Here is a 27586-nt window from a genome sequence, read left to right on the forward strand (position 1 = left end):
AATGTACACTAAAAATAAGAAATACTTTGATGATATCTATAATATTTGAACCAACTCTCTTCAATCTGGAGATCTTGTCTTGCTTCACAATATCAAAAAAGAACAGAATATATCTAGAAACAACACTCTGTACTTTTAATAACTAGAACTCTATAGAATTAAGTCTGCCAATCAAGAACTAGATTCCTATCATCTTGAAGAGTTAGATGACACTGAAATTAAAGAATCTATTGCAGGAAGCAGATTAAAGAAGTATCTTATAAGATCTGAAATAAAGCAGCTCAGTAATAGTTCAGCAGATTCAGATAAAGAGATGAAGAATGTTTCTCAAAGATATGCTACAAGAAGTCAGTCTAATATTTTCTCTAGCAGTTTCTTGAATGTTAGCTTCTTGAATAGAGGGAATGATCAAGATCAGAGTGAGAGCAAAAATAAAAATAATCAAGAAGAAATGAAGTAAATATAATTATTAACTGTTATATCAGATGACTGGAGCTTTGCTATTGTTATATCTCTACAAGATGTATAATTTGTTGTGTTTTATTTGCAAAAGTGAAGTTTTTGCTTGCTCTTTTGAAAGATTTCTTTTATTTGTCTGCAAAGTAAAGTTTTTGCTTGCTTATTTGGGAAGTTTCTCTTTCTTTATTATTTGCAGAAGTCTTTACTTTTTCTGAATTTTTTAAAAGATATTTAAAGACTGATTTTTCTTTTCTGAAGCTTCTACTGTCTTTTACACTCAAGCTTGATTCTTTTTACAGATTTAATATTTTTAACACTTCTTCTTGCCTTCTATTTTGTTATTCTGACATTTACAATTCTTTTTGGATCACTAATATTCTTCAAAATAGCTGGATAAAGTAACTTGCCTCCTCTAGCCTCTGCATCTGAAAATCAAGACCTGGTTGTTATCAGAGACAGTGGAGTCAATCTGGATGGCTATTTCTTCAATAACCTAACAGCAGCTATGAAATACATTGATAATCAAGCTCTGCACTATTGCTATAGCCTACAGATCAAGCTAATGAACATACTGATGCAAGTGACTGATGTAGTTACTGACTTAGTAGCTCATTTCTATTGATATATTGAAAGATCTAGAGCTTGGCAACATGTTACACATGCTAATTTTGAAGCTGATTTCCATAATGCTCAAAAGATTACCCTGAATGTTAAATGATGTTGCATTAATATGCAAAAGATCAAGAATAGACTTGTTGCTACATGAGATATTGACAGGATTAATATTATATGATTAAAAGTGAAGAGCCTGTAGGCAGCACAAAAGCTTTGCTATACTCTAAATATCTACAAGAATTGGAATAAGTTTACCAATAATATTAACAGTGCAGTGCTCTGAAGACTAGATACTACAGAAGCTGAATATTGCTGGAGCTTAGCTATATTGCCAGATGATTATACTATAGCTAACAAAGAAGTTGACTGTATATGTGAACTTTCTTCAAGAGATGCTCTATACTGATGGGGCCTTATCATTGGTAACTATAGTCTTCTACAGCTGTTGGCTCTTCTACAGTTATCTAGCTCCCAATGTTCAATTCAGAATATTACTAGAAGTCCTCCCACTGCAAGCAGTCTCTGAGATCTACTGGAAGAACTGTAGTCTTCAAGATTATCAAGAGATGTTTTAATGAGTGGAATGTCTATGCCACATAGCCACAATGTGTTGGGAGCCTCTATACATAGCACAATATTAATTAGATTGTGTGGATTTGAAACTGGCCAATTACAGCTGTCATTTGAATTTATCAGCATACTGACTAATTTATTCAGTCAATCAGAAGCTCTGAAGCACTGCAGTAAAAGAATTGTAGTCATGTTAGCACATCAAACTCTTCAAGACTTAGATAACAATGACAAGTCTGTTATTTCTTCTGAAAGTGATGAAGAGATATCTTGACATGAGTATAAAGAATCTGTTATAACAGTATGCTCTGATACTTGCTGTTGCTGTAAATTTGAACAGCAACTCCTGTAAAAGATAAAGAGTATTAAAATATGTTTAGAATTGGAGCTTATTTGCATTCTGGAGCAATTAGAAAAGGCATTTAGTGATAAGAAAGCTGATATCTATCTATACTATAATCATGCAAAACTAATAGCTTTAAAACTCAGGTTGCAGACTCACACACTTAATAGAGAGAAGCTTCTTAACTGTTTGACTCACATTTATAGAAATTATTGCAACATTAACTTAGTTAAGACTAATGACAGCATCTACTTCTGGTTCTGTTTGACAAATAGACTAGCTAGAGCTGAAGATGCTTTAAACATTTATAAATTCAAACATCAGTTAATTATTTCTCTGATTGCAAACATGAGAATGTTTGACTTTAACTGATATGTGTGGATTACTGGAGTTAACAAGTTCACCACCAGCAATCTTCAGAAGAAATGAAAGACCACTGAGTCTGTTATTATTCTTCAGCTAATATACTGATGGAATGATAAGTTACAAGATGCTACTACCACAGTACTCACTTGAGTTAATAATGAATACAATATATACTACTATTGTTAGTGAATGATGAGAGGTTGCAATAATTATGAATGATTGAGAATAATATATTACAGTATTGACCAACAACTCATGCATCAGAACTCTGTATACTATCTATAGTATATGCTGACAAGACCTGATCATGCTTGGAAATTAATCTTCTATTCATATTATGCCAAGTATGCTAAGCCAGGAAATAAAACTGGATTTTGCTATATTGATGTTAATGTTCCAGATGCTATTACTACTGGAAGGGATGTTAACATGATACAAGAATTCTTGATCTTAACAGCAGAAGAGTCCAGTGACTGCACAGAAATCTTGTCAGAAATGCATAATCATCTAGAGAATTAGTGAAGACTAGTTAAAGAATGAGACTTATTCACTAATGACTATATTTACTGCATTAAGAATACAATATATATCAAAGATGATGAAAGAAAATTTAATATTAGATGGACTGACATTATTTGCAAACCTGATAATATCTGAATTACAAGCTCTCTGCTGTCTCATAGAGCTCATGGTTCATGCAAAAAGGTCTGGTGTACTATGCTACCCTGATATGTGGCAATCCAGGAGAACCATGAACATCTTGAAGTTAATAAAGCTGGTATCTGGTTACAGCTCTCTGCTGTATATAAAGATCTAGTTTCAGAATCATTATCACCTTCTGGCTATTCAAACTGTTATGCATCAGTTTCATATTAATTCTCTACTGCTATTCAATTGCAAGGCTTAGAAGCTATATTAGATGCCTTGATAGGCTAAATTAGATGGGACAACTCTATAGTGATTGAGAAGCTTGATACTCTCTTTGAACTAGAAGAGAAGAAGGCTCAGAACTTCATTAATAACTAATATCTAAAGATCACATGAATTGCTTTGGATGCCATTGTCAAGATATATCAAATTGAAAAGAAAGCTTTTAGTAACAAATTCTATTAGCATTGTGTGCATAATAACATTAATCCAGCATTAGTTCAGTCTTCTTCTTCTTCTGAGAACTTGATGAAAGAAGAGAATTATAGTGATTACTATTAGAAATTACTGCTGTCACTTTCTTTATTCTTATTTTCTATCTCTTTTCTTATCAGATTGTTACTAATTCTTAGTCTCTTATTTTCTTTACTAAATTGTCTTTGTTTTGTTTCATATATTGCCTGTTGTCAGGGAATGCTAATATTGAAAGCCAGAAGAAAATGTAATGAGAATTCTGATACTATATTAGAACAAAGATTGTTCTGGTCTGAGGCATAAAACTTCTCCAGCTACTATCTCTGAGCTATATAAATCATCTATAGCATCTGCATCTTGCTTAATATCTTTATACATCTTTGTACTTTTCTATACACTCATTCTTTATTGCTAGTTTGATTATTAGTTAGAGAATATGAAGATCTCTTATTTATAAAGCTTGCTACTGTTTCTTATTAGAGCTGTCTGTATTAGTACAGGCTCTTTAGTATTATTATTTCTTATAAGCTTAGGTGTCTGTTAAGGCATGCTTCTCTGTTCTTACTACTCAGCCATTACCATTCTTACTATGTTGTGATTTTTCATCCTTCTTGTGCTCTCACCATCTCAACCAACTTGCCTACTTTGACAAGGCATCCCATCATACCCCACTTCACTGTCTTTTATAAGATCTTGATGTATCTGAACTTGATATTCTTCTTTAATGTCTCTGGTGTTTCTTCAGAAGAGTTTTCTGTCAAGAGTTTTTCAGCAGAAGATTCTGTCAGAGTATCCATATTTTAGAGTTATAAAGAAGAGTTTTGAATGGAAGAAATAAAAGATTATCAAGATTGAATGATCCAGATCAAAGTACTGCAGAATCAGGTTCTTGAAGAGAATACTCTTTAAGAAGGCCTTTTAAAGTTATCTCAGAAATTTTTTGAGAAATAAGTGTCAAGATGAGAAGAGGATGGTGAGTCAACTGAGATGGGATAACTTTATTTGCTGGTGTAATGTAAGATATAGAATGTTGTTCAAATTTCCTGATTTAGAAGAGGGCTTGTTCTATCCTCAATTATCTGTAGTAGTATTTGCCAGCAATGCTGTTGAAACCTAGCTGTGGTGTGATTTCAAACAGGTGATAGGCTGTGGTATTGTTACCACAACAGAACAGTTCTTCTTTGAATGAAACCAAAGGACATGCTACCAAATGTTATGCTTCTTGAAGATCATGATATTCAGATGAGATCTTGGATCTCAGCTAAGCTATAGCTACAACTGGCTGACTAATACAAATACTTCAGACGGAAGGCGTAGCGTAACAGTACCGGTTGTTGCTGTTCATGGACGTACTGGCAAGCGTCTAATGAAACAGAGTTTGGAGAGAGCTGTGCGACACTGCTGGTAGTACTGGCCATGGAGGAGGGCGATGGGCAGCAAGCCTGTCGATAGTTGCAATGAGTTGACCGACTCGAAGCGAAGTCACTGTGATGTATGGTCAGCTACTTACCGGATCGGGTGGAATAGGGATTAAAACACACATCAGGCGGCCAAGAATAGGTGCGGCTTTCTCACACAGGCTGCTCCTCGACGAAAGTATTTAAAGACTTGCAAAGAATCTAACAACGTATTCCTGATCTCCTCGTTTTCAGCATTATTTTCCGAGCCCGTCCAGATGACTTAGCACAATGGCAGCGTGGAATGCATGGAAGCTGGCCAGGCCAGCTGTGTACCACTTATATGGTGCAAAAGCAGGAGACTCGGATAGAGTCTTCTGGATTGCTGAGAGACCTTTGGCAGAATCAAGCAGCGGTTACGCGACACACGTGTTGCACTGTTGGTTTCTCCTGATAGATACCGGTTCAGTGCCGGAGGATGAAGCAGTAGGAAGAGTTGATTAGAATAGCCGAAAAGAATATTCATATGCGCTACATGGTGATTTGGAAGTGGTTGGACATTCGAATGGGAAAAATTTCTCATTCTCCACGCGTCTTGCTGCACCTCGATTTCCTGGTCAAGTTTCGCTATAACGCTCAGAGAAAGGTTGTTGAAGTCCGAATATTTCACTGCATATCCTACAGGCGATATCATACGAGACGAAATTTAAAGAGGAGACACGTCATCTGCGTAGATCCTGAAGGAAATGGCACAGGCCTATCGTCGACAAGATCACTATCGTTGGCCTCTACCGGTAGACGAACGTCCTGGCTGAATTTCTGCTGATCAAGGTTCCCGGACGACATTTTTTCTGTCATGTATAGTATCACTAACGCACCCGAACAGCGACGGCGTTTTTCAGCTTCAACAGTACAAGCCTAAAATGATCGGATCTAGATGGCATCCTATGGCAATAGCAACGTGATGGCTTACTCCAAGAAGCACCCAGCATCGCTGACTGTTGTGTGTTAGTGCATATATTAAGAGCACCAGAGCTTGGAGACTATGTAAAGTGCCGTCACATCACTTCGTCTGCCGCTAGACATTGCACCGCGGCCGTTCTATAGCGAGCTGACACTACTCTGATGTTGGCAGCAGCAGTGGCTTCCCTGCTGATATCGAGAAGTAGAGGATCATTTTCGTCAAGACCATTTACTGCAATCGATAAAACCACAAATAGAAGTGCCAGCCAGGATAACAATGCTGAGCTAGCATCTTCCTGGAAACAAAAGTACTCTGTTTCAAATGAAGGATCATGAAGAACATGGAAAAGCTACATCATGGTAAGTAAAGATAAAGGTATCCTGCCGTCAAAGAATGGAACTTACAGGGGAGAAAACTTGAAAATATGTGTTTTTTAAAAGATCACAATACTTCCGAGGAGGTAGGTGTGCTATAAGCTCGCTGAGAGTTGCAGATATCTTCCAGTTGAATGGAAATCCACAACGCTTCTCTTGAGTGGTCATACTCAAATCTTCAAAATATGCTTTCACTGATCCTTGGGCCACAGGATGAGTCGGCTGCTCTACCGTGCCTAAGCTATCACATCCCGATCAACCGAATTCTTTTTGCGTGCCCAGTATAACTTTTTCTAATAGCAAACACATCTCGCTCGCCGGATCGAGGAAGAACTCCCACGTCATGTAATGGTGCAGGCTGCCCATAAGCTATAAATGGCGTCGCCAGCCTCGACCACTCTGTCCATTGCTGCGTTGGAAGAGAATGATAAGATTCGGATTGTTGAAGTCGTAAAATCCAATTGTCCCCCCATGTGAACCACTAGTACTCCGTATAGGCAAAATTTGTCGGAGGGCGTTCCATGTTGACCAAGTTGAAAAGTTGTGCTTTTGTCCATAAACCCCTGTCAAGTGGGAGAGGTGAAATTTTGAAAGTGGCCATCGCAATACACTTATACGCATTTGGAGAGAGTGAACATGGTGTTTGGCAATACTACTTGTTAGCCTTGTCACGGATTTTACATCTCTCTCTGCGCGAGCTGGCGGGAGACGGCCTTCCGTACTAACTTAGGGCGGAAATTGTGTGGATACGGTGCGAGAGTTTGTGGCTATGATTCTTGCGACTATCGCACCTGAGAATAACAGGCGAAAATAATGCTTCTTGTCCGGAAAAGCTGCCCGGTCAGAGTCCTCTGACTTGGTTAACATTCTTGTGATAAAGATCACAGAGTTAACTTTGGTCAGGTTCTCTGCCATCTCCGTTCCCTGAGATCCCGGTACTGTTTGGCGGTTGATGAAATACAGAACCTCGCACAAGTTAATGAATGTCAAGCATTTAGAACAGCAATATTTTTAATGTATAATCATAGAGAGCAGTGTACTGGTTAGGTTGCAACAATTTGCAATCAGGCTCTCTACCAACTACTAGTGTGTTAGCCAGGAACTGGAGAGACTTGATAGAGAAGACAACTTTAAATCATTCAAAGTGATCTAACAGGGCAGATAACTGACAAACTCTGTCGCTGCACGAAGGTGAAGTCATCTACTATTAGTAAAACTAACGCTAACCTGAAGCCTAACACATGTGGTGTCGCCATTGAAATAACTGAGTTATTGGAAGGGGGGTTTTGGGTGGTGAAAACCTGATTGAGGACATCGGTATTCTGCAGGATCATGACAAGTTCGATGTGACCTTCATAAACGGACGAGTACTCCATACACAAAGCTGGGATAAAAGAGCACGGCGAGGTCGCTTTTTCAGTGCTAAAGTGGGGCAATTTTCGAAAGTCAAGATGAGTATGAAGAAAAATTACAGAGAGCCAGTGCCGAAATTTCTTCGCTTACTCTGCTTTTGGGCCTCAAGTAGATATTCTGCAAGACAGAAATCCTGAGGATAAACTACTCCGTAGCGGAGAGATGGAGGGATTGGGGTACTCTCTGCATTCATGTAGATAATGACCTTTCCGCGCACTCAAGCAATATCATCTCACACAAAGCGTATCAGGGGTAGGATGCCGGGTTTCCGTATTTTGTCCATCGGAACAGGTCATAGCGCCCATCGCTGTACCCTGTGTAGTGGTCCCCAAGATCAATACACACAAGAAGGGCCCCGATGTGTTTCAAATGATGCTCATGACTTCCATTCCTATAACCAGTCATTTGCCCTAATTACAGAGCTTCCGCCGCCATGCCTTGAAAACAAGAAATAAAACGGAAATGAAAAGCGACATGACATGACCATGATAATTTCGATTTATCAAGAAGGAAAGGCTTAGAAGACGAGAGCAGCACCCTTTGTTTTCTTATCACCACTGTTGAGTTGAAGACGATAAATTAGCAATCTCTCTGCCAAAAGGGGCCGGGGTATTCCACGATAACTTGGCCAATAGCCAGGGATACGTACCCCAATTCGAAGTGCTTGCATCGCTTCAAAGCGAGCTGTGCCTTCGTCTTGCACACGGTGCACTCCAATCGCAAAACGACTTTCTTGGTGGTCTTCGCCTTCTTTCTGAACACAGGCTTGGTCTGACCACCATAACCGCTCTGCTTGCGGTCGTAACGACGCTTACCCTGAGCGAACAGGGAGGCCTAGAAATATTGAAAAGGGGGTTTTAGTAACCGTCTCGTCATATCCTAGTAGAGTTTCTTTCCACACGAATCACGTCTCCGTAGAATGCGACATCCTCACCTTTCCAGCCTTGTATTGGGTGACTCTGTGCTGGGTGTGTTTCTTGCATTGCTTGGACTTGCAGTATGTCCGGCGGGTTTTTGGAATGTTGACCTAAATCGAATGCGCCAAAAAGTCAGCCACCATGCCTATCACCCATGTATAAACCCTTATGTTTCTCATTTTGATCGATCCGGAATGTCCAGTAAAATATCAAATCGGAATGTTGTGAACGGGGCTGTAATATCGTATACCCAGATGGGCAAGGCGATGGGACGCATCGAATCGTGAATTTAGTGTGCTGCCCGCAAAATTTCGTGAATAGCTCCGGATCATCCTCTGCAATCGCAAATAATCATTGTTGTATCGAAATTTTGGCAATCGGAGGAAAAAATCTGGCCATATCGGCTCCGTTCACACGCTTCCCACTTCCCTAATCTTCCCAAACTCCAAATGCGCGCCCGCTTGAAGGTGGTTCGATGTCGATGGAGCTTCAGTCGATGTCCGCATCTCCCCGCGGCACGCCGGACTCCGTCTCTTCAAAAAAAGATTTCGAACTCCAAGTAGCAAAGAAAAGGCTATCTTACCATTTTGACTGATTTGGCCGGATCACAAGCTTGGTGTCGTCGTTGTCGTCTCGGTCGTTGAATCACGCAGTGCGGAGGTTGAAGTGTGCGTTCCCTTCGCTTATGGAATTTCCACACCGCACTAACCGCATTCGGCAATCACCACTGCGCCAATCCTCCACTTCAACTTTCACTCTGATAATTTTCCCCAACGACCACACTCATGCCTGCGTGGTTGAATGCTTCTGAATTTGTCATTGCAAGAATAAATTTATAGTCTCTACTCAAGGCTATAGGACTCAGCCAATTCGAGTTCATCTCGATGGTTAAATATTTACTCCCTTCAATTCTCACATCCTTATCCGCAATCTCTTCCAACTCATCAATATGGAGTCCTCGTCACAACCTTTCAAAAGGCGGAGACCCTAGAGGCTATATGCTTATCGTGGAGACACAGTATCATCGCATTGCAGATTGAAACCGGGGCATAATGAAGATTTTACCGTGTGAATTAGGTGATTCAGCTACCACATGTCGAGCACTGGCAACTTGGCACCAACCATTACGGAGTACAGCCGTGAAGATTTGGTGCCGTTGTGTCAATCTATTACAGCTATGCGGCCTCAGAGCAGACCGGATAGAGCCTTCCCAACCCAAAGTCTGTAGTTGATTTCTTGCCGTTCTCTGAAGCTCGATGGGCCAACTTTCGTCGACATATCCTACACAGAGAGCCAACAGCAGGTGATACGCTCCTGATTTGTGTCTTTGGGTATTTTGCCAGAGATTTGCGAAAAGGGAGAAGATAGAACTTCAGGCAATGGAACCTTTCATCATCGCACGAAAAATGTCAATCTTGAGCGATTATTTAAGGTACTAGGAATATGTATCATACTCTGGTTATCTTTTCTCAAGTTGTATTGTCGCAGCTAGAGTCAGATTTTCACCTCAGTGTACAGAGTAGATATTTTACAAAATGTGACACCGTCGCGATTTTGTTGATGTGCTCTGTACCCTGTAATTTCCTCGCGTTATCTACAAAGTATAGCTAGAAAATGACAAAAATTGTTCTGAATGCTGTGTATTTGGCATTTGCCTTCTTCAAGAGAATACTCTTTAAGTAATATTTTTATTCCTATTTACCATTTGCATGGATAATGACACGCTCGGTTTTCGTCCCAGGTTTTTGTCTTCCTACCAAGTAGTGCTTAATAACACCCCACCTACTGCGCAATGTGCGTGCTGTGCCGCAAGGTTGAGTTGGGACCCCGCCAAGTTGAACCCCGTCGACACCACCACATTGCGTCAGAAGACAGCATATTCATTTTCTGTCCTTTGTTTTCTTCCGGTCCTCTCTAAGCCAGTATCTGCATCTTGCAGCATTATTCTGTTTCATCGCTCTTCCAGAATTAAAGCAACCAATAAAAAAAACCCCCAAGCGCCGCAAAGATGCTCATCAAGTAAGGGCTTCGGTTCCCGCATTCCGACCAAGGGAGATGAAAACATGGAGAACTGATTTCACTTCTTTCACTCCGACAGGGTCCGAACACTCACAGGCAAAGAGATTGAGCTCGACATTGAGCCGGACTACAAGGTATGTAGTCTGCCTCTTTAATCCTTCCCGGCCTTCCTGCCTTGCCCTGCCCTGCAAGGCTACAGCCGACGCGCTTCCTTTCCACCGGTGGAAAGGCAATGAGACTATTCCTTGATAACCGACAAATTCCTCACATACACACAGGTCTCCCGTATCAAGGAGCGCGTGGAAGAGAAAGAAGGAATTCCACCAGTCCAGCAGCGCTTGATCTTTGGTGGAAAACAGATGTACGTGGACCATTCCGATCCTACCTCCTGGGCATTTTCTCGCTTCCACTCTTCTCTCCTCCTCCTCCCTTCCCCCTCCCTTTTTCCTTTTTTTTTTTTTTTTTTTTTTTTTTTGCCGCAGGGGACGCTTTCACAGAACTATCTTTTTGAGAAGACCATATCGTTCTAACTTCTATACTCTCTCTCCAACAGGGCAGACGATAAGACTGCGCAGGATTATAACCTTGAAGGCGGAGCGACACTTCATCTCGTCCTCGCACTCCGCGGAGGAAAATAAATATCGGAGATCCGCCAACAGGCAGAGAAAAGGATGCATGCAGGTAAACGCTTTGGCCGACCGCATCGGTCGAAAGGGAGCATTTGATAGTCGGGCTTTTGTCCGCATGCATAACCCGGGTCGGAGACGTTCTCGTGTCCGGGGCAGCCCGGCTGGGAGAAGACGACCACAAGCCGCGCAGTTTCTTTTCTTTCCTTTTTTTTTTTCTTTTTTTTTTTTTTTTTTTTTTTTTTTTTTTTTCCCCATGATGTTAACTTTGGGCGACATGCATCTGCCGGAAGGCCGATTCCCACCGTGATTTTGGAGCGTAGGCGTACTCGGACATATGTTAAAACATTCTTGACCCTTCGTCTTTTGCCCGCTTCTCTTTTGTTCATTATAGCTGGCGAATTGTTGGGAGAGCTCTAATATTGCCTTTTGTATTGGAGTACATTGATTACAGGTCTTTCGCCGCTTATTTGTCTTTAGATATACAGGTGATGCATGGGAGTTACTAGCAGCTCTCGTCGCCCTTCAGCAAATACACTGTCTGAATCGAAGCGTTAAGTAGGTATAGAGAAGTTGGACATCATATCAGCTTTGCTTTTCATTCACCACCGGATAAAATAATAATATGCAAGAAGGCAATATTGTACACCAAAACCAAGCAAAACAGCTGAAACCTCAAAAACTTTTCCATCGTGTTGCTAAAACAACTCATTCGAAACGACTCATAAGCGCTTTAAAAGCTTAGGTTCACGTCGAAGAACTCCCTATTGGACCGTAGAATTCTCTGTCCATCAAAAGGGGAAAGGAGCAACGGGATAAGTGTTCCGAAAGTTCTAGTGCTTTAGAACGAATCCGGAGGTAAACCTCGTCAAACGCCAGCCAGCCAGTTGAAACCGTCATTCCCAACTACTTCGAAAGTAAAGAAAACGCCGTCCGTAAATGCAGTAAAAAGGACAATGCCGCCATGATTGTCATAATCGCATGAAGCGTGTCCTGGGTATCGCGACTGTCGAAAGGAGAGCAACCGCAAACGCCGAAGCCTGTACGCCCAAATCCTTTAATAATATTGACAAACGAAGATAATGGAACGAGATCCGCCCTATATCTTAAGGAGGTGCGGGCTGTCCAGCCGCCTATGAGATGCGCTGCTTCTTCACCCTGCTTCTCTCTGGCACAGCATCCGATCCGGCCAAACCGGAATCGAGAAGACGCTTCGAAGAGGCCGACTGGCGAGCTGGGCCCGTCAGCATCTGTGCTGGCAGAGGGCCTGCCCGTCTTTTCGGAATGAGAAGAGGATTAGGTGGTGGTCGCCGTCTAGGTGGTCCGACAGCCTTGGGAGGGGTCAGTGGCTTTGCATCTGGCTGAGGAGTCGCGGTCGAAGAGCTGGCATTTTGCTTCGGCGTTTCAAGACGGGGCGGCTTCGCCGTAGCGGGTCTGGGCTGTGGTACTCCGGAAAGGGTCAATTTTGGCTCGGTAAGGGGCAACCCTGGAGGCTTGGCTGTGATGGTCTGCGGGCGCCCCAAACCGGAAGAATTTGGCCGCGTTAGGGAACTCGCTGGCCGTTGCGAGCTGGTGCTCGATTCCTTTATCCGCTTCGGAGGAGATGCGCGTGCCGCCGGCACCTTTCGATCAGTGTTTCGTTGAGCAAGTCGTTGCTCATACTTGTAATCTTCGACGAACGAGATCGGAGCCTTCTTGATCGCCGACGCCCGTTTGTTTAACTGGTGCGTCGGGATGCAAAGTCGCTTGTTTCGCTTGGCAACGGGCAACGTCGACTTTTTAGGCTTGGTTGTCGTGGGCAGCTTTGGCTTCTCGAACGTCCACCGCGAGGTCTGGGAATACGGCGTAAGACCCTTGTCGTTCTGTGTACGAGCCCGGACGAACACCGGCTGCAGGCCGCCCATCTGGCGATCGTAGTTGGCATACTTCTGCAAGCTGGTTGGTTTTTCTTGCGGAAGGCCCAGCTTCCGGGCGTTGACCACTTTGGGCGAATGCTTGGCCTTCTCGGAACGAAGACCATTCATGGCCTGCTTGATCCGTTCAGCTTGCAGCTCGAGCTCCCTCAAGGCCTGCTGCCGCAGAGAGCGGTAGAAGTTGAACCAGCTTTCCGGGTTTTCGGGAAGCTTGACATCCCTCCAGAACGGGATGTCGCGCTTGATAAACTCGATCCAAATCTCGCCTGTATATTCCTTGAGCTGAGGCGAGTTTGTCTCGAGGGCATGCTGTGATTATTAGAATTAGTCCAGCTGTCATTTGAGGAGGATTTAGAAAGACCATAAAAAGGAAAGGTAAGTGAGACTAAGAGTAACGTACCAACTGCCTTGGGTTCTCGACCTTCAGAAGGATAGGTCGAACGAGCCCATATGGCGCATCGCCAACGTCGTCGATGGCTTTTATAAAAGGCTGTTAGACCAAGTCTCTTTTTTAAAAAAAAAAATAAAAATAAAAATAAAAAAAAAACGATATAAGACTCAGGGGAACCAAACTCACCTTTGGCCTGCTTCACACAGGCTCTGCGAGCCATGTGGAGGAGCGACGGAACAACCATCTTAGCAGAAACCGGCTTCCTTTAAAAAGTGGCTACTAAAACAGGAGTGAATGATACTCAGCGGGGTCGAGGCTTCGGGATCAGTCAGGCAAAGTGAGTTTGACAGCGGAAGATGGAGGCATATGATGGCAGAGTGAGAGTGGCAAGTGAAAGAAGAAAAGGGGAGAAAGAAAAAGAGAGAGAAAGAAGGGGAGAGAAGATATACACTTGTGAATGCATGAGCCCAGATGCCATCAGGGCACATTGACTCCATTCACCGTGAATATCAGTATTACTATTGAGATGTCGAGACGCAGGCAGAACCCGCCCTTGACGGAGCTCGCCAGCCTGCCGTCGCTCACCGCCCGCCGAGTTCTCGACACTCATTGGCTGCAGCTAACCAGCAACCGCTCCCGTCACGTGAAGCTCATGCTGACTCACCCCCCTACGGAGTACTCCGTGCGCCGAATGTGCCGCAAAGGTTACGCGGGAGAACAAAGAAGGCTACGCGACCGCACTGAAAATCCTCTCGGGGAAAAGTGAAGGACTCCAAGATCGAGGAAGGTAGTGAAATTTATACTATGGATTCTTCCGCGCAGTGGGGTGGCCAGCCAAATGTCAGGCTGTCAAGCTTTATGCAACCCCCACATTCTATGTACCACCCTTTGAAGCTGGCGAAGCTCTTCGGAGTTGCCAAGACTGCTCCGGAAAATCCAAACTCGACCTCATGTCTCGAAGCATGCACCGAGCAATTTTTCCAGACTCCGTGCTCCGAGCAGGAGACGAAAAGCCTAGTTATCCCACAAACCAGTGGCTGCTGGTGAACCTCACTGTCAGAACCACAGTTTTACCTAGTTAGCTAATATTGGTTTAAGCTCCCTCCTCGCGAACCCCGCTCTATGTCGCACAGTCGAGCAAAATCACACCCTGCTGTCCCTATGCTGAGAGCCTGCGTACAGAATTAACAGGGGCAGATCAGTCGTTCTAACCCACCTCCTCCTCGATATTTATCCTGGGTCTCTCACAATCGTAGATCTCTGCAGTTAGCTTTGATTTAGCTGTCTGTTGATATCCAAGTTGATCATTGCACAGCCTGTGGTAACTAGGCCATACTGACGGCGAATTTTGCTCCTGGCACGTGTTGTCCAGTCTGTCATATCGGTTATTTAGCTAGTTACTGGGGAATCTGGATGTCCCTGTTCTGAGTTAGCGCAAGAGGCTCGTCGTTCTGTCCTCATCCTCACCTCTCCTTATTGTCTTTCGCCCCCTACCTCACCAATCCCAATCATCCTGTCTTCCCACCAGTTGCCTGCCTTCCCAAAACATAATCAATTCAGTCAAGTTTACATGATGGCTCAATTCGTTCTGTCTTGACTGGGTGTATGTGACCTGATGCTGAAATTCTTTTGGGGAGGTGGGGGCGGCGCCTCCCTCCATTGCACTCTTTTCAGTTTCTTTGTCTTTCCTCAACCCCTTCGCAGTGCAGACATAGAACATAATAAGAATGCTCATCCCACCAAAGGTTCCTTGGTTGCTTGGCTTGAGTGCCCAGGGCGAAGCGAGAAGCACAGTTAATTAGAACACAGTCAATGTGTTAAACCAGCCACCAAGTCGTAAACTCATTATAGGCCCCAAGTTTGTGGAGCCATCTGCCTTCACATCAACCTCCTCCAAGTCTCGAAGAATGTTCTCTATATATTCACCTGCGCCGCTAAGGTTCATAATGATTGCGATAGCATGATGGACACCAAGGAGCCGAGCAGACGGCGGATCGATGGTCCGGCTGGGACTGAGGGTCAGTTCGCGAATGACTGGAAACAACGGATCACGCAGAAAGGGACTTTGTTCTGTTGAATTAACTCTATATATTGATATGATCCACCCACTGGTTCGAAATATATCCGGAATTCACCAAACAACTGATGGTAGCCATGTGTCAAAGTGAGAGCATTCAAAGGGCTATCAATCTTCGTGCCATCAATGAGATGAACAATGCCAGGGTCGAACAGATCCAGAATCTGGAGTGTGTTCTTCTTGGAGTCGCTCTACAGAGCTGTGTCAGAACAGGAGAGGGAAGAGGTATATTCCAGATCAGACATACCAAGTCAATATCTCCCGAACCAAGCGATGTCAAAGAATGCGGCAGAATGTGAGCAACTTCCAGATATTGAAAATAGTCGCTCGATTCAATTTTCAATGGAATTCCGTCATCATCCTTGCAATGTCTGGCTCTGACTGCAACAATTGAGTTAATAATTGTTTCCAACAATAAAAAAAAGTTAAATCATCAACATACGTGGAGGAAGAAAGTCTCAACAATATACTCTGCGAATTTCTCAATAGCGCCCTTGATGCTGTTCTTCCGATTCGGATCCCAGGAAGCAAAATCGTCAAAGAAGGATAAGGCGATCATAATGTCCGAGTCAATCAAGTTTTCCGCTCCCGAGCATAAGTTTTCATAGAGGTACAAGAAAAAGAACAGTAGAAACGCATCTTTGGATGCAACATGTTCAAACGTTGCCTGGATAAGTTGCTGCAGGCTTGTAGCCTTTCTGTCTTGTTAGTTCGCGGCCATAATGTTGGATCAGGACATCAATGAGAGTCGTCGCTGTTTCACGTTGTTGGGCTGTTAATGAAAAAGGTTGCGAGAAATCCAATACCCCTTCTAAGGATGCTTGATGCTTACGCTTACGCTTATGCTCGGGCATTATCAATAATATTGATATAAGACAGTAAAGACAAGTGTGATGGAGAAAGGAAGGCCACCACAGTTTGCATTAATACACATGTCAACTTATGGTGGACGTGCCTGGTTTATTAATTGACTCCCAACTGTATGCCATAACATACTATGTATCCACTCCATACGCTAGTTTATCTTGGCATACGGAGTGCAGGTCGAAACAAAAATAAGTCAGAATTGTCAATCTAATTTTGTAAGCTCCTCAAACCTAGAATTACTTTGGTCTCGGAACGAGCTTGCATGCAGTCTTTGAACAAACATTCAGGTTAAGACCTGAGGAAGTACATACTTTTTCAGGTAAAAGACAGCCCGATTCTGCTCATTTTGTGCTGAGGCTGCTGGGAGATTATGTAAACCAACATGGAGCATTAACTAATCGTTTTTCAACTGCAAATGAAGATTTGAGAACGTCATGACCAGGTTCTAGCTTCCAGTAAGACAGAATAATTGTTGAACCAGCAATTGACTGCCCCTTTTTCTCTTTTCTTTCTCTTTCTCCTTATTTTTCTGGTCAACCCCTTGCTGGTTGACTGTGCTTATCTCGTTTGGCGGGTACATCGTGTATTCCGTCCGCTCAAACTGGGATACAAAGCCGTCGAGGGGCTATCATATACTTGCTTGTCATCATTTTGATAATCGTACCGCGCTTCAAGCGGGGTAATATAGTATTTTTTGCGCTACTTGCTGCTTATGTATGATACGGAAACTACGGCGCTGCTCCCTACGCACTCCCAGTCCTACAAGCACCCTTCTGTAGAACGCAGCGGCAGAGTATGCGAAATGGGGAAAGCAGACCACGATGTCGAGGGCCGCAGGGTCACCGCCGAAATTGGCGGGGAGGCACAAATTGCTACGGTTGCAGAGACGAGCATGGACTTTAGAACCGCTATCAAGCTTTACCCGAAAGCAGCTGCATGGTCGTTGTTCTTTTCCCTGGGAGTGATAATGACTGGCTTCGATCCCCAGATCATGGGTAACTTATATGGAGTCCCAAAATTTCAGGAGGACTTTGGGTATATTTTCAAAGGAAAATGGATAATCTCTGCCGCCTGGCAATCTGGTCTTAGGTTCGTGACTGGTGGAATCGGCCCTAGTTCAAATACAATCATTGATGGTCGTCTAGCATGGGAAGCCCGGTTGGTCAAGTCGTGGGTGCTTAAGCGGCAAGTTATCCAATGGAGTGGTTTGGGCGGAAGTCGACGTTCTTGGTTCGTTGGAGTGGTTATTCAAATGCCGCGGCTGTCACTCGCTAATCACATTGGGAATATACCTAGACTTGCGTGATCCTCACTGCGGGATGCGTCTTTATCCAGTTTTATGCTCGTTCTCTCCCTGTGTTGCTGGTGGGCGAGCTGCTCGGTGGTCTCATCCTCGGCTGTTATGCGGTCATTGCTCCAGCATACGCTTCTGAAGTTTGCCCGGTCGCTTTACGAGGTGTGTTGACCGCGTACATAAACTTATGTTTTGTCATCGGCCAGTTTATCGCGAATGGCATAGCTGCCGCCACCCATGGACTAGATTCGCATTGGGCCTATAGTATTCCGTTCTCCATGCAGTGGATTTGGCCAGCGATTATCCTTTCGGCTATTTTCTTCGCTCCTGAAAGTCCCTGGTGGCTGGTGAGGAAAGGAAGACTTGACAACGCTGAGATGTCACTTCGGCGGCTAGCATCCCCAAGGGTGGACGTCAAGGCGACCTTGGTAAGCAAAATATGATGCAATGATGCCCCTAGCTGGCATACTGTTAACGGCTCCTGATAGGCAATGATCATTGAAACTGATCGGCTGGAGCAGGAGATGGAGGCAGGCACTACATACCGGGATTGCTTTAGGAAGATCAATCTTAGGCGGACTGAAATTGCTATCGGCGTTTATACTATCCAAGTCTTTAGCGGAATATATCTCATCGGTTTCTCGACTTATTTCTTCACTTGTAAGTCTTCGCTTTCGTCTAGAAACGACCTCGGAGACGTTTGCCTAACATGCCACAGTGGCTGGCCTGTCAACAGATAATGCATTTAACATGGGCGTAAGGACATTATTCTTGTTTAACCGGGGAGAAATATTGCTAATCGCAGATTTAGATCGGGTTCCTTGGTGTTGGATTCGTAGGGACATGTCTATCGTGGGTGCTGCTCTCATATGTTGGTCGAAGAACAATCTACCGCAACGGCTTGGGGGTAATGGCTATTATTCTGTTTATCATTGGCATTCTGGACTGTACCCCCAACTACCTTGATCGACCTGGCGTGATTTGGGCGCAATCGTCGATGATGCTGGTCTGGAATTTCACTTACAATCTATCCGTCGGGCCCATCTGCTTCGTGATCCTATGTGAATGCTCGGCGACGAAGGTTCGTTCCAAAACCATTGCCATCGCTACGGCTATCCAGGCGATTTTTGGAATTGTCATGACTGTTGCCATTCCACATATGATCAATCTGGACGCGGGAAATATGCGAGGGAAGTTGGGATTTTTCTTTGGAGTAAGACTACTACCCTGTGATTTTCGCCGCTGCATATAGCCCAGTGCTAACTCATGCACAAGGGTTTATCTATAATTTGCCTCCTGTGGACATGGTTTAGGGTACCAGAAACGAAAGGTAGAACATACGAAGAGCTTGACATTATGTTTGAGCGCAACGTACCAACTCACCAATTTAAGGATTATAAAGTCATATAATCTATTAAGAATATTCAGTGGTTTGACTCAGGCCTCTTTGATGCACGTCTTGCAATCCAGGCCACCCTTTCAGATGTTTTATCATCCACATTAGTTTAATTGTGGGGGAAGCATTGTGTTTCCCACCATACGTACAGCACTCTAGTAGTTATGCAAAACTTCCCAGTCCATCTAACGTACTCTGCTCATCTCCCGTACCTACATCGGCATCCTCCTCATCTCCTCCAAACTCCAATACTTGCTCATCTCCTCCGCCCCCAACTCCCTCACCTCCTCGTCCAAATGCCTCCACAACACATCCCCAAACCCATCCATAACCGCCTTCAGCTCCTCTAACCTCAATTCCCTCTCCCTACCCTTACACTCCTCTAAGTACACATTCAACTTCTCCAAACCCGCATGAATCTGCCTATGCTGGTCGATAAGCCCCACGCCCTTCCGGAACGCGGGCATGCGCTGTGCAAGGTGGGGAAATATGGACTGCTCTTCTATAGCGTGGTGAACCTCGAGATGGGCGCAGAGATCTAGGCCGATAGTGAGGAATTTGTGGATGGAGAGATGTTTGGGGCGACGTTTTGAGGTACAGGCGTTGTAGAGGATGGTCCAGGATTGGCGGAAGTTATTGTGCTGTTGGGATTCAGGTGGCACGTTTTAGGGTGAATACGAATATATATAGTACGGAGTAGCTGGCTAGGAAAGAAATGCGTACGTACGAACAAATCCATGCGCTCCGCGAGGCGGTTGTAAATACGAAAATCCGCCGGGGATAATTTGGAAGAAGATTGAACGCCCTCCGGGGTGGGCGTCGAATTGGACATTGTAATTCAAGTTTCCGTTGTACTCTTCTGGTCCACTCAAAATCATATTATTACTTATAATAATATACATTCTCCATTGCAGCAGTACTTCATATATATTCCAGAAAACTTCATCACCATCCTTCAGCTTCTCCCTGCAGCCCCAAGCGATTCAAGCACTACCCCACTTGGTGGGTTAACGAACTTAATTGGAAAAAAGGCCGAAATCCGAGATTTGTAAGCTTCGGACTTATCGAGTTATTAACTAGTTATTAAGTATTGATTGCATATCGCGCACAACCTTCATGGTGGAATACATGCAGAACAAAGGAATGATTAATTACATATTGGCTGGCAGAAAAAGACAATTAGTCCAAACCTCTCCCGGAGGAAAAGGAGAGATTCAAATGATAATAATAACAAAGGAGAATATTCGTCCACAAGCAGGAGAGTAAAATAAAGCACAGGGTATCTGAAGACTGTAATCATATCGGACAAAGTCGATCAAAACATAAACATCGAAGGAAAAATGATAAAGATAGACGGTTAATGAGTGTTAACTTGGACTACTGTGCCGGTTTGGTTTTGACATTGCTGGCTTGTTGTCCATTTGGCATCTGGACCATCCAACTTGGCGGGGAGATACCAGTTTGGTCATGAATGGTAGAGAATAATGGAGGCAAGCTTTGCATAAGGTTGCGGATTGGAGCGGTGGAGTCTTGCGAGCCTTCGCCAGAGCCTAAATGGACGCGGTTAGAAGCAATGCACGAGGCGTTTGAGGAACACGGCATACCGGTATTCCAGACAGTGATCTTTGGTTCCATGCCATGAACTGCCTTTGCATTGGCGTTTGCAAGCTTCTCGTACGTATTGTTCTGGATCATCATGTACTGGAGGAGGCCTTGTGGTCCGCCGAAGGCGTTAGCCATTGCACTGTAGGCCTTGGCCATCTCCATCAGACCCTCTGCCTCCTTTTTCTTTGTGATAAAGGCTGCTTCTGCTGCCTTTGTCTCCCGATAGTCTGTGCACACATTAGCAGCTTACTTTTCGTGATAGAAATGACCGAACTTACATCGTGCATCAGCCTCCATGTTACACTTGTACAACTGTGCGTCTGCATCCTTTGTCTGCGTATAGAAGCTGGCGTCGGCATTTTGCTGTGCAGATTCTCTAGCGACCTTGCTCTTCGTGACCTCCGTGGCTCTCAGCCTCTCCAGCTCCGTCTCCGCACGTTTCGTCTCAACTTGTTTCTGCAGCTCGGCATCCTTCACCTCAGACTGACGCTGCGCGGCAATCTTCTTAAGCCGAATGTCCATATCAAGCTCCGTCTGGCGGTTGGTGAGCTGTGCATCTGCCTGTGCCTTTTCGCTTCGACGCTTGGTCTCCAAAACTGCCGTCTCTGCGTCGATCTTGGAAATTTCCTGTTTGGTTTTGCCCCTCTTCTCAGCTTCTCCGATTTCACCCCTCATCCGGGCTTCTGCGACATCGATCTTTGCTTGGTTGAGTGCACCTTCATGAGCTTTCCTACTGAGGTATGTGAAGTATTCGCTTCCGGGAGCGTCCTGGAGCTCTTTGACGTTGGCATTGTAGCTGTACGCTCTTGTTTAGTGCTATGACACGCAAGAAAGGAAGAAACGGAAACCAGCTTACATCCGCAGACCAAACTGATCCAATTCGTTCTGAACATTGTCAATGACGTGCTGTTTGAAGACCTGTCTCTCCTTGAAGATCTCCTCCATGGTCATACTGGAAACGATGACACGGGTCTCGCCCTCAATGATGCCTTTGACAATGTCCTGCACATGATTGCCTTCGGTTCGCGTAACTCTGCTCGGAACGTCTGCATCTCCGGAGAGGAGAAGAGCATACTTCTTGAGGGCTTCAGTGTTGTTATCAGGTCCAATGGTGAAGACTGCTGGCAGAGAGAACTGGAGCTTCTCGATCGTCATTGCTTGCAGATTGAGGGAGAAGTCAAAGGGAGAGATTGAAATCCGTCGGCACTGGGAACTATTTAGCATTACAAGCATGGCCCAAAAGACAAGCTACCGCACCTTCTGCCATGGCAGCACGAAGGCTGTCTTCTTGATGAGTACATCCTTCACCCCACCCCCGGTGATAACCAGGTATTCATGGGGCTCCGAAACGTTGTAGCTATTGCTGTGTCAGTAAATCACGGTCATGGCCGAGGATTGCATGGAAGACTGACAGCATTGTTGCGATATGATCTTAGGAGATTGAGTGAGTTCAGGGTTAAAAAGCGACTGTAGTTTGCAAGATGCTGAAGGCGAACCAGAAGCAACTTCAAGTGATGTCAACCAGCAGGAACGAAAGGGCTATCGCTGCTGCTTTATACCCGACGCGCAGCACGATCTCGACGAAAAATCACCGGAGGTGTTCCAATCTATTGAGCAATTTCTTGCATTTGACAAGGCACACCAAAACGGTCTACAGGGGTTGAAATAACAGCAAGGCGCCGGGGGTGGGGTCCTCCGCGTTGGTCGAACTGTCATGGGACAACGATTGATCCACTATGGTGCCTAGGCTGTCTTTGCATGGAACTAGAAGTTAATTAACTTGATAACTGACTCCAACTCAACCCCAGACTTCTGGGAGGCGACGAGACGCCCAATTGGCCGTGTCCACGGAGCATTCTACCGCCAATCGACCCGACACGAAGAGAAGATAGGTGCCTTCGTGGCCAACGTCGTCCTCGCTTTACGGAGCTTGGGGTCGGTCTCGGCTATTTTAGCCGTGACGTGCATTCACTATCTGCACCTGGCACGCTGGAGGAAGCTCAGTCGTTGCCGGATGCCCTCATCATTGCAAGTAACCTTCGTGACGGAATGACCTTTCCACCATTCCCAACTTGCATCATGGAGTCTATGGATAGGGCGAAGGATCGCAGCACTCGGCTAATCAGCGGCCGGCTATCTCCGAGGGCGACTTTGAGAGCAAGACTGGCATCATGCTGGGACCTCTCCGCTCCTCCATCGATTTATTCCGCGTCTTCCACACGGGAGAGTCCGGCATCGCGCGCGCTTCAGAGTTCAAGGGGCTGAGCGGCGCCAAGCCTGCAAGCGGGCAGTGACTTGGTTGAGCCGCAGTGGCCGGCCCAAAGGGGACTAGCGTGCAACAGCCGCTGCAACACTGCCCTTCGTGTCCGTCCGGCGGGCGTCGTGATAGGTCTGTCAGCCTTGCAGCGCGCCGTCTCCTCGATGCCGACTTCCGTGACTTCACGAGACCCGTGGTCACCAGCCCCGCGATCCAAGGACTGGGACGATGCCACTTGATCCTTTCCCTTTCACGATCCTCCAAACGGAGTAAACAACCCTTGTGCATTTGCATGTCCTGCCCCGAGAACAGGGCGGCACTTGAGGCATTTTTGACAGTGCCCTCCCTTCAGGCTTAACGATTTAATATCTCCTCTGAAGGACACAGTCGCAGAATCAACACGTCTATTTTTGCCGAATCGGCAGATTCAGGCAATAGTTTCAGCCTTTCCTCTCGCATATTTTGTGAGATCTTCCGTCATGGGTCATATACCAGACGATCCAGCTCCGTCATACGAAGAGTCAGTGTCCTCCAGGCCGTTCAGCGGGACCGACAGCAAACATGCGCCGGACTTTCAACCTGCAATGCCTCTTGCTGCTCAACTTGCCAACACTCGGACTCGGCGCATCAACGCGATCCTTGAGACATACGTTGATCCGCTGCTCATATCACAAGGCGTGGCAGGGCTCTACAAGACAATATTCATCCTTGTACCGTCTACGGTCTCCAGTCTCCAAGATGCCGTCAGTAACGCCTACACTCAACCACCAGAGCCCCAGGTCGTCGGCTTCCCCGCCAACGAAGTGGTCAAACTCATTCGATTGAAAGGTGAAGAATATGCTATGGAGTTTTGGCGACAGCCAGCGGTCGTCGCAGAGCTGGAATCCTCGATGAAGGCAAGACTTGTGTCTTCGGGGCACAGACTGTTCGAGCCGAGCGACGTTCCGGCGGTGAACCCGGAGCCCTCTCCCAAGGTTCAGGAAACAAGGAAGGTGGGGTTTTGGGGGAAAATAAGGGGAAGGGGGGTTAATGACGACGAGATAGAGGACCGAAAGCTTGGTTGGCGGGCCGAGGAGCCACAGGCTGAAGGCTCTCCGGGAAGGATTCCTACCGGCCTGGTCAAGGTTTCTGTGCAATGGAAAGAGATTGCATTGCGGATTGCAAATGACATGGGCCTCTATGAGAGTAAGCGGGGTCCTGCTTTGTGTATCGTCGTTGAAGTAGGGACGTAGTACGAGCGATGACCTCAATTGAGGTGTCCCATCCCATGGGTCCGTGTGTAGCCCTTTCCATGGAGCAATGAAAGAGACTTCCCAGCACCTTCACGGTCCGATTTGTCTTTTTGGCTTTCATTCCAAGCATTTCAACGTTCCGGCTCCTGGCCCCATTGGACCCCAGGTCACGTGAAATTCTAACTTTCTTCGAAGGTTTTCTATGGTGGGATGTTTGGAAGCGTTTCGACCGAGGGGTAACAGCCGCGAGAGTGTTGACATTAGCGAGAGTGCCTTGGGTGTTTTACATTGTATATTAAGGTAAGCTTTAATATATTGAGTTATTGAAACGTTTTCAAGTGTCCTTCTGTTGGTTACACCGGTTTTGCGCCTTGGAAGATGGGGCGATGCAGCTGAGTCTCATAATTCGAAGCCATATAAATGTTGTTTCTATTTCATACCCTTGGAGCTATGGCTCTTGTACGATGCGGATGACAGAATGGCTGTTAAGTGCATTTTCCCCCCTTCATCGAAGCGGGGCCGTTCCCAAGGATTGTCTGCTGTGCATCCCATTCTTCAACGCAGGTCTCTTCTTCACCTAGACATGTATCTGACCACGTTGAACTCCAGCGCACAGTGGCAAATAATTCCCTAATATATCCTATACTCTATTCAAGTTCAACTGCAATAGCCTGGGTCTAGAGGAATTATACACACGAAAATAAAAAGCGAAAATGCCTGCAGCCCCCGGCGGTACACAGACATCACGCCTCCATCCTATATTGAAAGCAGTCTCGTCGCTCAATCGACTTGTGGCAGACGAGGCCTCGTACCACGCTGAGCTGCAAGAGCGCCATGAACAGATCTTGAAAAGAGAGAAGCTTCTTGAAACGCTTAAGGAGGACCCCGAAGAAGAAGGGAATTCACTGTGGATGCTGAAGCAGGAGGTAACTTTTCCTTCTTTCCGTTGACTTTCTGGACGATCATTAAATGTAGCTTCTACCCTGAGAGATAGACTTTGCTGACTTTGATTTATTCAATTAGCGTATGGCATATGATGAAACTAAGAGAATGTTACCTAAGATGGAGCAGCTGGTCCGAGAGGCCGTGGAGCGACTTGAGGGGCTGATGGTGAGTTCTTCTTTTTCAAGCATACATCGACGAAGGCTCGATATACCTTGGCATTAATCACGTTATTTTCCAATACACAGCAAGAAGAAAGGGGAAAGGAGAATGATGCCAATGAGACAGCTCTCCATGAAGCAGCCGAAGCAATCCAAAAAGCGAAACAAGCAGTTCCAGCCCTGGCTGGGCCGAGAAGTGAGGCATGAAATCAAACATATTTCGAGTTTAATATGTACATGTTTGGATGCGATGGAGTTATGTCCCATCCAAGGTCCATCCTCTATGGCGAGGTTACGAATAAATGCATAAGATCTTTTAAATGGAAAGGAAGTGTGTTCTATTCTGAGATGATGCTAAGATATAGCTATCACTTCCATATTACTTGGATCTAACCCAAGGCCCGTGGATTCCACAATAGCAGGGGCATAGATGATGCGCCCACGAGATCTGAGACACATGCGTTATCTCTATTGCAAGCAGCACCCCCTCCGCTCTTACTTATAACCCTAGCCTTCATATTTCCAAGAACGAGGTCGTCGTAGTTCCATGGGCGCCGTGCTCGAGCCTTTACCACTCAAGTTTTTTGTATCTGAGGACGGGACTTTCCAATGAGCCCGAGTCAAGAAGCGTATCATAGATCCTTTTAGAATTAGCTGGCATGTTTTAATCAAAACATGGCTCCAGCTGTTTCTTTTGTCTGTCGTCTGTATTCTGTGAAACCTTGCGCCAAACTACGTGGTGTCCATTTTGTCTTCAAGTTTATCATCCGAAATTTCTTCTCCTTCCTCCAAATCATCCGCTGTCTTTGATGGAGATCGACCTTCAATTGCGGAGCTTTCTCCACGATTCCCGGATTCATCACCTGAAACTTCACCCTCGTCCTCCATATTCTCGTCCTCAGATTCTTTCCTATCATCAGTTCCAGAGATAGTAATTCCCTGACGGAGTGGAGTAATTCCAGGTGTCGCAGAGCTTTTCAATTTTTCGGGGTGAGGCTTTCCAGAGGCCGTAACAACATCCTCCATGGATTGGGATGGGGTTATGGTGTCCTGATCGGGACGTGGAGTACCGACCATGCTGACTCTTCCCTTAGATGCCACGTCCCCCTCGTCCCCTTCTTCTCCTTCTTCCATTCCTTCACGTCTTTCTACCTCTTCCTTCTCATCTCTAATCAAACGACGTAGATTCATTCCCTCCTCAACAATTCTCCCGAATTGCTCTCTGCGCTCCGCCCAGGTCTGAGCATATTCCCCACTTTCCTTTTCCAACTTCGCGATTTCGGCATTAAGCTTTTCCAAATTGGCTTGTTGATCCTCGCGGGGCCGTAGTAGCCTGTTTGATGTAATCTTCTCCGCAAGCTCGTCGTAAGTCTTTCGAAGTGCAAGCGTCTTTTGCGCTTCTTCCAACTGTTTTCTCAGCTCAGCCGTATTTTCCTTCACTTCCTGGGCAGTGGCTAAAATTCTAAGTTTTTCGGCGGCGTATCTTTCTCGCTCTTTTGCGTTGCTCGATAACAAAAACTGGATTCTCGCTATGCTGCCCTCGAAGGCAGCAAAGTCTAGTGTTACGTCCTCCTGGAATTGCCTCCAATCTTCCAAGAGCTTCTGTCTTTCTGCTTCATATCGTGCTAATGCGTCGTCGTCCGGGGATGTGGAATCTGGCGGTGGCGTGGGTAGGAATGCGGTCGGTGAGGAGATGAGATTGTTCGGGGTGAGAAGGCGTTTCGTAATTCTTTTAAAAGGCTTTTCTTCAACGTTTAATAGACGGGATTTGTGAAGAGAATCTAAAAGAACCTATACATTAGAGCATCCTTCGTGGGTAGTTTCTTTTGGGGCTGGGCAAGGTGTACCTTCATCAGCCTGATCGAGGAGGGCGTAAGAGTCCATGGTCGGGCTCTTTTACTATATTCTGCAAGATTGGTTAATTAAAAAGCCTGATGAAACCGGTATGGGTTGCTCAAGCACGCGAACAACTGTATGCTACTATTCCGATTGTCCTTGAAGCCGTATGATGTCTGCGCATCGGGAAACATCATCAATCATGCGTGAGAGCTGCAGATCGAGGTCTGCGCTAAAGCTAGATTTGGCTTAGTTAGCATCGGAAGCTCACTGCTTAGTAAGATAACTAACCGAAAATTGTTGTTCCAAACGACATGTTTAGGCGAACATCACCTGGTGCACCTCGCGACGCGCCGGATATCTTACTTGGAGAATTCTCGAATCTTTATCAACCTCCTCTTAAGACGCTCAGCTTTTCCCTCCCTACTAT

General features: G+C 45.3%; 8 protein-coding genes across 8 annotated transcripts; 3 read left to right on the forward strand and 5 right to left on the reverse strand.

Moving 5' to 3' along the window:
- Nucleotides 1-7388: 7388 nt before the first annotated feature.
- On the reverse strand, nucleotides 7389-9183 carry CIMG_00888 (60S ribosomal protein L42). Its single transcript, XM_001247116.2, has 4 exons — nucleotides 9124-9183; nucleotides 8558-8650; nucleotides 8273-8457; nucleotides 7389-8180 (listed from the first exon to the last, which is right to left on the reverse strand). Exons 1-4 carry the CDS (start codon nucleotides 9124-9126, stop codon nucleotides 8141-8143), a joined length of 321 nt encoding a protein of 106 aa, XP_001247117.1. The 5' UTR covers nucleotides 9127-9183; the 3' UTR covers nucleotides 7389-8140.
- Nucleotides 9184-11766: 2583 nt separating this feature from the next.
- CIMG_00886 (elongin-A) lies at nucleotides 11767-13973 on the reverse strand. The gene is made up of 3 exons (XM_001247114.2): nucleotides 13676-13973; nucleotides 13499-13575; nucleotides 11767-13407 (listed from the first exon to the last, which is right to left on the reverse strand). The coding sequence occupies exons 1-3, from the start codon at nucleotides 13731-13733 to the stop codon at nucleotides 12319-12321; spliced, it is 1224 nt and encodes a 407-aa protein (XP_001247115.1). The 5' UTR covers nucleotides 13734-13973; the 3' UTR covers nucleotides 11767-12318.
- A 3172-nt stretch (nucleotides 13974-17145) lies between these two features.
- CIMG_00883 (sugar porter (SP) family MFS transporter) lies at nucleotides 17146-19137 on the forward strand (the record flags this gene model as incomplete). The annotated part of the gene is made up of 6 exons (XM_001247111.2): nucleotides 17146-17676; nucleotides 17730-18155; nucleotides 18216-18387; nucleotides 18446-18483; nucleotides 18539-18940; nucleotides 19003-19137. The coding sequence occupies 6 exons, from the start codon at nucleotides 17146-17148 to the stop codon at nucleotides 19135-19137; spliced, it is 1704 nt and encodes a 567-aa protein (XP_001247112.2).
- A 3-nt stretch (nucleotides 19138-19140) lies between these two features.
- CIMG_00882 (uncharacterized protein) lies at nucleotides 19141-20046 on the reverse strand. The gene is made up of 2 exons (XM_001247110.2): nucleotides 19851-20046; nucleotides 19141-19764 (listed from the first exon to the last, which is right to left on the reverse strand). Exons 1-2 carry the CDS (start codon nucleotides 19953-19955, stop codon nucleotides 19336-19338), a joined length of 534 nt encoding a protein of 177 aa, XP_001247111.2. The 5' UTR covers nucleotides 19956-20046; the 3' UTR covers nucleotides 19141-19335.
- A 149-nt stretch (nucleotides 20047-20195) lies between these two features.
- On the reverse strand, nucleotides 20196-22358 carry CIMG_00881 (flotillin domain-containing protein). Its single transcript, XM_001247109.2, has 6 exons — nucleotides 22141-22358; nucleotides 21986-22085; nucleotides 21585-21934; nucleotides 21007-21524; nucleotides 20728-20955; nucleotides 20196-20673 (listed from the first exon to the last, which is right to left on the reverse strand). Exons 1-6 carry the CDS (start codon nucleotides 22143-22145, stop codon nucleotides 20501-20503), a joined length of 1374 nt encoding a protein of 457 aa, XP_001247110.1. The 5' UTR covers nucleotides 22146-22358; the 3' UTR covers nucleotides 20196-20500.
- Nucleotides 22359-23114: 756 nt separating this feature from the next.
- On the forward strand, nucleotides 23115-24546 carry CIMG_00880 (uncharacterized protein). The gene has a single exon (XM_001247108.2). The coding sequence runs from the start codon at nucleotides 23465-23467 to the stop codon at nucleotides 24215-24217; it is 753 nt and encodes a 250-aa protein (XP_001247109.2). The 5' UTR covers nucleotides 23115-23464; the 3' UTR covers nucleotides 24218-24546.
- On the forward strand, nucleotides 24499-27070 carry CIMG_00879 (uncharacterized protein). Its single transcript, XM_001247107.2, has 4 exons — nucleotides 24499-24517; nucleotides 24827-25143; nucleotides 25241-25327; nucleotides 25408-27070. Exons 2-4 carry the CDS (start codon nucleotides 24931-24933, stop codon nucleotides 25525-25527), a joined length of 420 nt encoding a protein of 139 aa, XP_001247108.1. The 5' UTR covers nucleotides 24499-24517; nucleotides 24827-24930; the 3' UTR covers nucleotides 25528-27070.
- On the reverse strand, nucleotides 25635-27311 carry CIMG_00878 (uncharacterized protein). The gene is made up of 2 exons (XM_001247106.2): nucleotides 27168-27311; nucleotides 25635-27101 (listed from the first exon to the last, which is right to left on the reverse strand). The coding sequence occupies exons 1-2, from the start codon at nucleotides 27202-27204 to the stop codon at nucleotides 26053-26055; spliced, it is 1086 nt and encodes a 361-aa protein (XP_001247107.1). The 5' UTR covers nucleotides 27205-27311; the 3' UTR covers nucleotides 25635-26052.
- Between the last annotated feature and the right edge of the window lie 275 nt (nucleotides 27312-27586).

This window comes from Coccidioides immitis (assembly GCF_000149335.2).
Source record: "Coccidioides immitis RS genomic scaffold supercont3.1, whole genome shotgun sequence".
Classification (NCBI taxonomy): Eukaryota; Fungi; Ascomycota; class Eurotiomycetes; order Onygenales; family Onygenaceae; genus Coccidioides; species Coccidioides immitis.